A 13056-nucleotide genomic window follows, 5' to 3' on the forward strand; every position below is an offset into this window, starting at 1 on the left:
GATATATCTGTCATATATCTCTGATATATTAATTTACTGCGCATGAAGGGCGCACCGAAAAATATTAAACATCCAGATATGAAGGGCATGCTGAAATATATTGTTCGATATTTTAGAGAAATGCGCCCAAAGGGCGCGCCGGAAAATGTTAAACATACAGGTTTCTCAGATATATATATGCCTGATATATTAGAGTTTTGCACTAGGACGGGGCTCCGAAAAATATATCGTATTATTAAAGTTACGCGCCCGAAGGGCGCACCGAAAAATGCAGCTGAATGATGAAATTTTTGGGTGGCACAGTGCATTTTTCGCAAGTATGAGCCATGTCGGAATTAAAAATCACACTGACTCCCCCCCCCCCCATTGGGCATTTCAAACACATGGTGACCCCCCTATCACCAAAGTCAAAAACGGGGTGACCCCCCTGTGAATCCATCGCCCCCCGGTCCAGGCCGAAGACACTGACCAGTCCCTAAGCGCGGATTTTTCTTCCGCATTTCAGCCGAGGTTAGCGCCCGTTGGCGGCGCAGTTGCCACCAACGTTCCTTTTACATTGTGACTACGTACCTCTATAAATTAGAAAAGACATGTACGAACATGGCTACCCCTGTGAGGCTATCAGGCGTATCTCATGAGGCCTTTAAAGACCAAGATGAAGTTCAAAGTGTCGCGACAGATAATGAAGTGATCCCGAACCCACTGCTAAACGAAGGGCTGGCATGGTTAGGGACGTTTTCTTGATTTCATGGCAGACGACAATTGCAACATTTCACTTACGACCAAGTCAGCGACACGGCAAAGACCCTCGAGACGGTAACTTGCGAATGAGTTGTCGATCTATTCACTGTACTTTCAAAACATGTGCGAGATATGTCATTCATTATTCTTGCCAAATTTACGCGTTGGAGATCATTTCGTAGTTGTTGATTTGCACCTTTCGTAGCATATAATGGCACATTATCTGCTAGATTTCAGTCAAGCAGTTTGTAGTAGTATGGCACAACGAATAACAAAATACAGAAATCGTATCTATATTCGGATGTAGGGTTATAGTATACAGTAAAATAGCAAGGCTGCTGGTCAAATCCATTTCCTAGACCGAAATAATTGATTATAGTTCTCCGTCTATCTTAAAGGCTACATATATACAGTGTTATTAAATCAATAGATGACCTGTAGCTTAAGTCGCAATATAACAAATTAACCGTTTAAACAAGTGTATTGCAAACAAAGAAAAGTTGATGAACTTAATTTGCAGATTTCACAAATATTAATACGATATCAAATTATCCAAAATTAGTTCAAGTAGTGTTACTTTCAAAAAGTTTTAACTTAAAGTTGTTACATTAAATACAATTATTACATTAAATGAATAATCTATTAAAAAAGAAAACTTTTACAACTATGCTCTGTTGCTTTAGTCGATTTTCATAAAATTAGAGTAAACATTTTCTTTCAAATATTTATGGGAAGTATGAATGTCTTTAAATCATGCAAACTATATATTCAAACTGGTTACACAAATTAATTAGTTGTTTCGTTGAACAGCGCTTTTCATTCTATATGTTCTGTTATTGTGATTTTACGACTTATCCGGACACCAAACTTGCTAATTACCCAGCAATGTCGCTGACGACATCGAGACTTCGATCGGTAATTACCAAAGCACTTCGTTGATTCAAGTTGACACTAGAGTGAAGATCGGGTTGCATTCGCTTCGTTGGTGGCAGGGAGCTGATAAGATAATTTTCACGATGGCATGAACTATTTTGTTACAGGGGTTTATGCACCCCTCAACACTTTTGTATTATACATATAGATATTTCAAAAAAATAACGACCGGTAATAATCAGAAAAAAACTAGTGATGTGTGATTTCCGTGGTCTTCTTCGTTTCAGTACAACAAAAATAAATACACACACGTTTGCTCTGCTTTATATGTAACTATTTCAAATGGTTTGTTCGAATTGTCCACTGTGTTCATCGTTCTTTACGCGGCAAATTCAACGGTTTTTCAGCATAGCATTACACGCACCGTCTGCATTTGCCGCTCTCCACACGCTGTCATTCGCGAGAGAGAGCGTGTGTTTGAATCCGTTATTTCCTAGTGCATGGACGGTGACTGCAGCTCTTGGTTCGAAGTTCAGTATGTCTAAGGAAACTGATATAAACGTACGAACGAAGATCGTTGAACTGTCCGCGGACGGAAACAGTATACGTAAAATCTCTAAACTGTTGCATATACCGAAGAGCACAGTGTATGACATCCGGACTCATTTTGAGACAACAGGTTTGGTTCAAGCTTGGAAAGAGGTAGAAGGCGACGGTCTAAAAGACGACCAGACGTTGTTGAATTTGTTGAGTTTCTGAAATGGAACAAACCATCGATTACTTCCTCGGAAATCGAAGACAATTACTTCGGCAAGGATTGTGCAATGACGAAAATCTTCCAGGAGTGTGCACGATAAGCAAAATCCTACGCGATGATCTCAATTACTCTTTCAAGCGGATACAGAACGTTGCCAGAGAACAGCAAACGGAGAGAAATTTGCAGAGAATTTTCGAATATATCGACGCGATGTCTCAACTCAACCCTCAAACCGTACATTTCTTCGACGACGAAACTGGTGTCAAAAAAACAACTGCAAACAGACAATATGGTCACAGTCGAAGGGGACGTCCCGCCGTGGAAGTTCAACGCTACACTTCCGATGTGAATTACACGATCAATCTACTGCACTGTGCGCGTGGAGTAGATCATTTCAATGTTCTCGACGGACCGTCCAACGGACTCGAAATGATTCATTTTTTCGAGGAGGCAATGGAAGTCACCGATGAAGATGGACAGCCTATTTTGATCCCTGGCGACACAGTTGTAATGGACAACTGTGGCTTCCATCACGGCAGATTGGCGGAACCCTATTTGCGCCAACTTTTACAGGAGCGGCAGGTTAATTTGGTATTTCAACCACCGTACTGCCCTGAGTTCAATACTTGTGAGTTGTGCTTTCGGTCCATCAAAGGATATCTGCGTAAACATGACATTTTCGCCGTCGAGTTCACCGAAACTGCCATCATTGAAGCAGTTTCTGAAATCACACCACAGATGTCTCGAAATTTGTTCAGATGTTGCGGATTTCCACTCTTTTGAAACCTGTGCAGACTTGCAGTGTATGTGTAACAAATAGTTAGGGCATATTTAGCCGCGCTATCTCAGGAAGAGACGAGAATGTGAACATGTTCCGTAATGCTCGCGTCACATACTGATACGCTCGACTCGATGTTGTTTCAAAGCTTGTGATGAGAATAAAATTTGTCATTGACATGACAAAGTATTTTAATTGTAATAATTTCGTTTTGGTTGAAATAAAGACAGTGTTACTGCTTCACATTAAAAATGTTCCATATCTCGATCCTAAATTTGCACTCCCCTCCCACCTTGGATGTTACATGTATTTTACGTCCATGTCCATTCACACAGAACCACTCATCACATAGAGTACACTTATAAAGCACTTGATAAAATAGAGAGAAGGAACAACCTTTTAATGAAAAAAAAACCCAGATAAACATTGACTAATACAACAAAAAACTCCGTTACCAGTTTACAGGTAGAGAAACACACTGGATTTACATCCGGATACTTTTGAGAATGTGGATATCTGAACTATGTAAAATGCCTATTGTAGTATTGTATACGACTACAAGTGACTCTTTCGGCAAGAAATTGAAAACGAAACACGCTTAGTAAATACAACATGTAAAAACTCCTCCAACAAACCTCAACAACTTCAATAATAATAGCCTTTTTAAAGAAATGAACCTTGTCTGTCAAAAGCAAATAACTGTCATCGTCTCAGCTCTCGTCCAACAAAAGTTCGACTTCGTTGAACAGTATATTACACATCGCGAACAACCACGTGAGAATGAACTTGATCAACTGAGACGCAGCGCTTGTGTTTGTCTATTTTGGTACCGTAGTTGGTGTCTGATTCTGAAGGAGCAACGCGGCCTCAAACAGTGCGTTATTTGACGTATTTTCATTAGCTCCATCACTGTTGTGAGATACATTCGTTATGGTTGGCGGTGTTTGGGGCTCTGGTTGGGGCGCAATGTTAGTATGCGTCTCCGTCAACCGATCTCGTCCTAATTGTCGTTGATAATCACTTGACGCCACTTTGGACGTATTACCCGTGTTGTCAGTAAACTGACGAACAGCAGTCATCGTTTCGCTGGTGCGACTCTGAAGCTGGTTGTCGCGGGGACGGGACGGCATTGGAAATGAACTCAAAATTTCTGGGGCCCGAGGTGGGGGATTTTCGACAAACTGACTACCCATTACGTTTCCAGTATTTTGATGTCCAGTGACTTGTTGTGGCAAAAATCCCATTCCATAGCCTGGATAAATTCCCTCCCGAAAAGGCATTGGCGATGGTCTTGTGGGCGGGATAACTTGCATGGGCCGATGAAAGTAGTCATATTGAGAGTGAATAGCTGTTGGCGGCGACATGTACCCTACTGGTGTAGGGAAGCCGTACGGATACCATGGTGGAGTGTAGGGATAGAAATTCCGATCGGGTTTCGATTTTCGCCGAGGCACAACTTCCTCTTCATCCGATGAGGACGGCAAATTGACGTCATTTGCACAGGTCTTATCGCTGGGAGGCGGACGGGCGACGGCTTTGCGGGTACTCCTGAGACTTTTTTTGGTGCGCTTGCCCGTGCAGCTTGCTTTCATTTCAACATCAGAAACTGCATTTTCTTCACCACTCTTCACAGGAGATGCTGATGAAAATGAAACATGTAAGCTTAGTTGAGTAATCTGTCAGACAAAATAGTTCTTGACAACCGTGTGAACTGACACATTCAAAAAACAAACATCTTTCCGAGGCGAGGCTGATATATACGTACAAGTAAAAATACACTTTCCGCGGCAGATTTGCCAACTTTTTTGCGTTGCCATCTAAAATGGTTATAAAAAACATGAAAGGTACTTACTCATTAAAATGTTGTAAATTTTAGTGCAAGACTCTTCATCCGAGTTAGTAATAGTGTCGTTTTCTAACTTCATGAGCTTCATCTGTTCTTTGATAACTCTAGAAAATTCTTCCCGATCAGCTTGAATGGTCGAAGGAGCAGGAATGTTCTTCGCTTTGTTGTTATAACCTTGCCTCAAAATACTGATATCACGCTGGAGTGAGACTTTTCCCGACTGGGTTCGGCAACTGTAACGTTCTGGGAAGGCGGCAATCATTCTCGGTGTTAACGTGGTAGTGAACACACTTGTTGATCTGCTTTGAAAGTCGTGAAGTTGTTTTACTTCGTCTTCTTTTAGTGCTATGTCCTTCGTCAGTTGGCTTTCTTTTTCTTTGAGTTTCTTTAATCGGGCCATAAAGTCGTGTTTATGTTTATCCTGCCGGCCACAGAATATATATCCCTTGCATGGCTCGCCGAGAAGGCACCCTTCACTATTCCTGTTGCCGGTGGATTTGTGACCACGGCGATGACATAGGTTACACGTGCTCCTCAGGTTGCGTCCAACTGGTTTAGCTTCAGTTACCGGCCTGTTCATTTCATTTTTCTGAGCGATTACGGCAACTTTTTCATTCTTTAGTGAAGCTAATTCATCGAGAAGTTCATCTTCCTTTTTTTCCTTCCACTTTTTGGGCTGAATTTCTTTCTCGAACTGAGGACCAAGTTCTCTAGCGCGTACACTTCGTCCACTTCCGCTTTCTGTGTGCTCGTCACTTTGATATTCACTGATGCGGGATCGAGCTTCACGTTTGTCCGTTTGCCGACCATGTGACCTGCCGCTGGAGAACAGCCTTCACTTACGAGAAGTTTCAGTCGTAGATAATCCGCGTTTGGGATCGGTACAGCACATCTGTAAGCATCTTGCAAATCGTAATCATTGTCACTTAGTGTGATGACAGTTCCTTCGTCATTCACATACTGTAATTGAAAGGTCGCACCTTGGAGAGATGGTATTTTCTCGGCTATAAACGTCAAAAGATCGGTGTAACTTTTGAAGTTTTCCTCAGTGTATACCTGCCGCGTTCTCCCACGATAAGATATTTGAAACTGATACATGTTTCCAGGAAATATGAAGTGTTGAAGTATGCATGCGATGAGTGTGAGACACACCAAAGTCAGACGTTTACCGCTCAAAATTTGAAGTGAAAGCTCTTTGGAAACTGACCATTCTCAATGTAGGAGGTTTTGGGACAAGTTTGGAAGAAATGCCTTTCTTCGTTTTTTACAAAGTATTTCAGTATCAAAATGAGGACACAAAAACAATTTTATACGGATGCAACTACTTTTATTTTGTTTTTACAATGTCATTACTATTATTTAGTGCATAAAACTATCTCGTAAACATTGCTTTATTCCCAAGTGCTGTGTGGTTCATCAACCCCTGTAACAAAATAGTTTATGCCATCGTGAAAATTATCTTATCAGCAGCTGCATACTCCCTGGCGCCATGAAGCGAATGCAACCCGATCTTCACTCTGGTTCACGTTGAATCAACGAAGTGCTTTGGTAATTACCGAACAAAGTCTCAATGTCGTCAGCGACATTGCTGGGTAATTAGCAAGTTTGGTGTCCGGATAAGTCGTAAAATGACAATAATGTACAATTATTACGAGTTGAAATAAATAACATTAAATAAAATGATGACGGCACCATTTTATAAGTGGTATAGCCACAAACTGGTGACGTCAAAGATGCCAGGTTCGTACTTATGGAAATTAGGTCATCTTTATTTTTTTTTCTTTGCATTGCCGTGTTTGTTATTCTTGTAGCTAAATACTTTGTACTGCACCTGAAATTTACAAAGTATTTAGCTACAAGAATAAAGTATGTCTGCACAGATGAGTCTGCATCATTGTATTAAGATTTTTGTTCAAATATTTTTTTCATCTTATTTGTTGTATTTGCACAGTTAACGCATAAAATTGTCGCTTGTTTAGAATGTTTTATATGTTGAAAACTTTGTGTTTGAGATTTATTATTGACTTATGTTATTTGCTGCCTTTTTAAAAATATGAAAAGGTGTGCGTTCCGTTTTCGACACGATACACTTTGTATAAAAGTGGTTCATCACTCAAGATGATGTAAAAGTTAAACAGCTATTTGAAAAGTGTGCATTTGATTCATGATGATACCAGACAAGGGAACCCTAAAATAAACTTCGCACATACAGAGAGTTGAAAAAAGATTTCTCTCTCGAAAGCTACCTTAAGGTTATAAAAAACCCAGATCACAGATCAGCCCTGTGCAAGTTACGCATTAGTATAAAAAACCCAGATCACAGATCAGCCCTGTGCAAGTTACGCATTAGTGCACACATACTACACATAGAAACAGGTACATATAGAAACCTTGATGTCATAGACAGAGCATGCCCAATTTGCCAAAACAAACAAGTAGAAGATGAGATACATTTTCTCTTTCATTGCAAAGGCTACACAGACATTAGACACGATTTTTTCAGTAAACTAAACATTTGTAAAAACGCATTCAGAGGTACACAAGACCTTATAAGCATCTTTTCAAGGACAGATAAAGCATCACTATGTGAATTGGGAAAATACATACATACATGTTTTAAACTCAGACAAGACAAAATGAAAAAAACAAAGTAAACTATTTATGAACCTGTAATATGTTGACCTCATATATATATATATATATATATATATATATATATATATATATATATATATATATATATATTATATATTATATACATACATACACTCTTTTATTGTTGTTTTTTGCAAAACCTTTATTGTACTTTATGATCAAGATCCCAACTGGGATACGATTTCAATAAAGGCTTACTTTACTTTACGAAATGCAATATTTCATAGCTATTGTAGATGAAAACGTGAGCAACAATTCGTTGGATATGCCCCGAAAATTACATTATAAAAATTCCACCGATCGACGAAGTGAATTAAGTACAGAAGCAAACGAAATTCGCTGCCAATTTAATGATTTAGGATGCATATACTGTCACTACCACGAACTCATTTTTTCGTCTGGTTTGTGCATTCCCAGTGTCACACAACAGCGGCAGTTGCCTCTTGAGCCGTAAACTTAGGCGTGACATTAGTTTTTAGACCGTCCCAAAACATTTGGCACAATATGGTGTTATGTGCAGTGTTGAATCGATGAAGGGGGCTGTTAACTCAAAGGATAAAGGAATGAAATATGTTGAACAAGTGACATCCACGCCTTAGCTTTGATGCCCAAACGCTTCCGCCACATGAAACTCATAAAGATAAGTTGGAAATAAGTTTGAAGATGTGAAGCCCGCCCAAGTTTGGCATGCATCCACATGCCTTCAAAGTTGTTGGTGTAGGCGAAGGTTTGAGGATCCACAAAATGAAGACAATGATTAGCGGTGAAATGAAAGAACTGAGGAGACTTGGACAACGATGTACAAGCCCCCCCTCCCCTTCATCAAAATAATACTGGAACCTGGAGGAACAAATCGATAAAGCATTGACATTACGTCGGTCAACAGAAATTAAAAAGCAAGCACAAATATCGCAACCAATGATTCCAATCACCAAATGTCTGTCACTGTGTCGACTCAAGCTGTATTTGCACTTAAGGAACTTGAATACATTATTGACGATTTTTTACATCCGTGGATTTATAAATTTCCACAATACAGTCGGGCGAAAAATATATTGGGAGGCTTGATCGCAAAGATAAAGGAAACAAATTTCTGGAAAAAATTAAACCAATCGATAACAGAGTTTGAACTAATGTACAGGTGTGACTTTTGGTCTGTAGAAGAAGTAATGCAAATTTAAATGAAACATACAAAGTTTTTTTGGCCGTCATATTAATTATTATCTGCATTTGAATGAACTGAGAATTCTGTTACGTAACAGTGTGCCGTCTTTGGCAAGTGCTATACTGAAAATAGGTCAATATGGCCATTGCCGTCGGGGTCAGTTTGTGCATGACAACATATTTGATGAATAAAACGTGAGAGGGGACATATTGTTCCCGGAACGAGACGGAATTATTGCCGCGATCACATGCACTAACTAACCCTAACCCTCAAATGTCTGTGATGGTCTTCATTTGCTTGATTTTGTATCGGGTGAAGTACAGTGGGAACCAGGAATTGGGGTTAGCTGACCTAATTGTTGGAACTCCGCTCGCTTACGCTCGCTCCGTTTCGACAATCTGCTCAGCTAACCCCAATTCCTGGCCTCCACTTTACTTCACCCGACACAAAAACTAAGCAGTCAGAAATTGTGACAGTGATTGAAGAAAAATGCAAATTTATATTTTATTTTAACCTTATTAGTTAGTGCCGCAATTACGGGGCGTCTGTGTCTTGTGTACGGCGGTTTTGTTGTCATCAGTTTGCGGCTATACCACTTGTAAAATGCTGCCATAGTTGACATTTCCTATTAAATAGGAGATAGGCGATATGAGGGCGCTAACAGCAACACAACGTATTTGATTTGGCTCCGTAAAACTTCACGATTTTGTCAGCCGTTTGAGCAGTTGCAGTCTACAAAGAGTAGTTTCGGATATTTAAAGGTACTGTCCATCTACTGGAAGTGCTATTTTGCTACAATTTCCACGAATATTGGTGTATTTTGAGCAAGAAATAATATCTAGGAAATGCGAGAAATGTAGCATGCGTTCTGCATGTCCCATTATTCACGCCATCCAGCGACCAATTTCTGTGTGATGTGTGTGCAGAATTAAGACAGGTGTGCTCAGCGTCATGAAAGACCTGATTGGGAGACCTCTCTAACAACTATGACGCAATCGCAGGTCACAACAGACGCTCTGCTCGTAAACGATGCTGCTAATTCCTATTTGTCCATTTTGAACGGTTTTTTGCTACAATGGATGTCAATATATTTACTTCTACTTTTTGTAATGATATATCGCATGTATACCATTATGATAACAGAGAAATATTCGAATTTCTGCTTGAGCTTGAGTCACCTGCCCAGTGTCGGAAGGGCAAACTGTTATCAATAAGGCTTCAAATTTATGAACGATTCCAAGACATGTTCCCTGAATATCAGAACTATGAGATGTTTGACAGGAGAAAAGTCGAACTTATAGCTGAAGACATATTTTCATAGGTTACTCGCTTGCAAATAAGAGACTTGATAAACGACTAGCGAAAGCCTTGAAACCCGTCGGTACAGTTATTGAGATGGCTAATGATGAAACTATGATATAAAGTCTAACAGAATCATCAGAACTAACAGAAACTTGTATTTTTCTACGTGACACGGTTACACAATTATCTACTGCTACGTCTACCCTAACAAGTGAGATTACTTTACTTCGCGAGATAGTTGCCAGTCTGGAAGTGAGACTTTCGACACGGTGTCCCTGCTGTTCAAACTAATCATCATAGCAATCTTGAAAACATTGAGGAGAATATGCAGAATTCAACAAATTCACCAGTTGATGAAGTAGTTGCAACAACAGTCCAAGTTACAGGTGATACTACATCATCAGAAAATGTACCAGCTGCTTTGGACGCACACCCTAATTTGCATGTAGCGGAATCTGGCCACAACGCAGTATTCAGAGGTCGTTGGTACAGGTTCACGTAATTTCGCTATTTCAGTGCCCCATGTCATCCTGCCCAATGTCATCGAGCAGCACTGCAATCGTCTTTGTGCGGTTTATATTGGTAAACTGGATATTCAAACTTCTGTTGACGACATTAGAAATCATCTTCCCAGCATTGGAGTGACACTGAGGTCATTAAATTAACACTTAGAATACCAGGCCAGTCTTCCTTTTGTGTATGTGTGGACTCCACAGATGACGAAGATATTGTTTTTTAATGGCAACAACTGGCCCAAAGGCACTCGCATTCGTCACTACAAAGACAGATCACAGAATTCGGCTAACGTTGTTCGAAATAATCGCCCTAAGTCACATGGTCACCGTTATCAATCGAATAATCGCTTCAACACACTAGGTCATCGCCATCAGGATATCATCATTTGATGTTTAATTTGGATAATGCTGCTCAACGATCTTATCTACAACAGCGCTAGCATAACCAGCTTGAGACGTTTGGTGGAGGACGTCTGTGAATAGTTTTTTTTTGTTATTTTCTGACAATGGGAATTTCGATAGATACCAAATGGATTTTAGTGTTTGCTCTTATAACTGTAAGCTTAGGGTTTGAAATCATCTTGTGGTTTTATTGACAACATTTTAATGATAATAATTGCGATCTTTAGTTTGTCAGCGAACACTGGCTCACGACCCAGGAATTGCCAGGTCTCAATATGCAGTTTATTGACAAAAACATATGGTTACATATAAAATCTCGTATTAACCCGGAAGAACTTATGTCCGGCCGTCCTTACGGCGGCATTGGTTTCATTGCAAAAAGAGTTTCGGGTATCTCTTATAAACCAATTGCTGTTGACTCTGATAGAATATCTGGTGTTCAATTGATTGCTAGCGGGCGAATTGTTCTAACAATTTTTGGAGTGTATTAACCTAATTATAATGGTCATTCTGGGCAAATTGATCTTTTGTGTGAAACGTTAGATATTTTACAATCTGCAATTGATAACGTGGATTCGTCGCCTGTAATGGTTGTGGGTGATACGAATGCTTTATTACCCAGTGGCAGTCAGCTCGATAAATACTGGTACCGGAAACACCCATGTACAAAACATATCTACATACTGTATGATTTTTTATGCTATAATGAATTCCAGGTAGTAACTTTAATTTTGCAGAAAATGTTACATACACATATTTTAACAAGATTTCTAAATCTTATATTGACCATGTTTTCTGCTCTGGTATGGCTATTGATCTCATTAAGAACTGTAATACAACGTCTGATTTGTCTTTCATAAGTAAGTGATCATTTTCCGCAATGTAAAACTCTTCATTTCTCTTTTAATTCTGCTTCATATGTTGGTGCTGATGATAACCTTGATAGAACACGTAAATATCCTGCTGTTAACTGGTCGGATGACAGAATATGTTCTGCCTATAGTAATTATGTAACTCAGGAGGCTATGTCATTAAAGACTTGTAATATTGATGATGTTAAGAGAAGAGATGGAGAATGTAAAGTTGTAGATACCATGTGTAATGACGTTGCTGATATCATGCATAATTCATGTCAGATGGTTATTTCTGATAGTCATCAACGTTATAAAGGCCGTTTCAAGAAAAATAAGTGGTGGAATAATGATTGTCTTGTGACAAGTAATAGGTAAAGGTTTTGGTTTAGCATATGGAAATCCTGTGGCAGACCTCGTACTGGACAAATTTATTTATGCTACAAAGCAGCGAAAAAGACATACAGGCATTCATGTAATCGAGCAATGAACAGCAAGATAAATGGCGTTTCTCGTTTTTTCTCGTTTGCTCAACTCACTGTATACTTCACGTAATTTAAGGAAATTTTGGAATTGCATTCGTTAGACAAAACATGATACATCTCAAAATAAGGATGCCAGTATTGATATTAAGCAAATGAGCTATTTATTAACTTGAAACTGCTCGGTGCTTCATTTGACAATTAGATATTTATCAGATCAATATCTGTAGCAGGTTTCACAAATTTGGCGACGTAATTTCAGAGTTATATCACTAGTTACGCAGTTCATTATATATGCAAATGAACCCTTAATTAACTTCACACTACTAAATGCTTCACAACACTGTCAGATATCTGTCGGACCATCATTTGCACGGATTTCATTAAATCTGACTTAAATCCGTTCAGGCGCTTTTGAGTGAGTTATCGAGTAAACAGATAGACACACACACACACACACACACACACACACACACACACACACGGACAGACAGACATCGCTATGACATTAGCTCACGAGTTCACACGTGAGTTAAAAATCCTAAAATTCTCCAGAGTATGAATACCTTACCTGATGCGCATTCTGACGTGAAGGGTAACATAGTCCAACGTTTGTTAGCTTTATTGTCTACTTCTGATCTAGATCTTTGCCTCATAACTCCTATGTCCCAGTTGTCAACACAGGCTAT

At 39.4% G+C, this 13056-nt stretch overlaps 2 protein-coding genes across 2 annotated transcripts; one reads left to right on the forward strand and one right to left on the reverse strand.

Moving 5' to 3' along the window:
* The first annotated feature begins 2374 nt into the window (after positions 1 to 2374).
* On the forward strand, positions 2375 to 3154 carry LOC139125408 (uncharacterized). Its single transcript, XM_070691494.1, has one exon. It carries the CDS (start codon positions 2375 to 2377, stop codon positions 3152 to 3154), a length of 780 nt encoding a protein of 259 aa, XP_070547595.1.
* Positions 3155 to 3967: 813 nt separating this feature from the next.
* LOC139125409 (uncharacterized) lies at positions 3968 to 12949 on the reverse strand. Its single transcript, XM_070691495.1, has 3 exons — positions 12939 to 12949; positions 5002 to 5810; positions 3968 to 4788 (listed from the first exon to the last, which is right to left on the reverse strand). The coding sequence occupies exons 1-3, from the start codon at positions 12947 to 12949 to the stop codon at positions 3968 to 3970; spliced, it is 1641 nt and encodes a 546-aa protein (XP_070547596.1).
* Positions 12950 to 13056: the final 107 nt, after the last annotated feature.

Source organism: Ptychodera flava (genome assembly GCF_041260155.1).
Source record: "Ptychodera flava strain L36383 chromosome 3 unlocalized genomic scaffold, AS_Pfla_20210202 Scaffold_25__1_contigs__length_14229661_pilon, whole genome shotgun sequence".
In the NCBI taxonomy this organism is placed as follows: Eukaryota; Metazoa; Hemichordata; class Enteropneusta; family Ptychoderidae; genus Ptychodera; species Ptychodera flava.

What these genes read in the sequence shown, in the direction of transcription:
- LOC139125409 (XM_070691495.1), bottom strand. An exon ending in AATTTACAACATTTTAATGA is followed by an intron (nt 4,789 to 5,001) that starts GTAAGTACCTTT and finishes CATTTTCATCAG; the next exon opens with CATCTCCTGTGAAGAGTGGT.
- LOC139125408 (XM_070691494.1), top strand. Translation starts at nt 2,375, where the DNA reads ATGGAACAAACCATCGATTACTTCCTCGGAAATCGAAGACAATTACTT.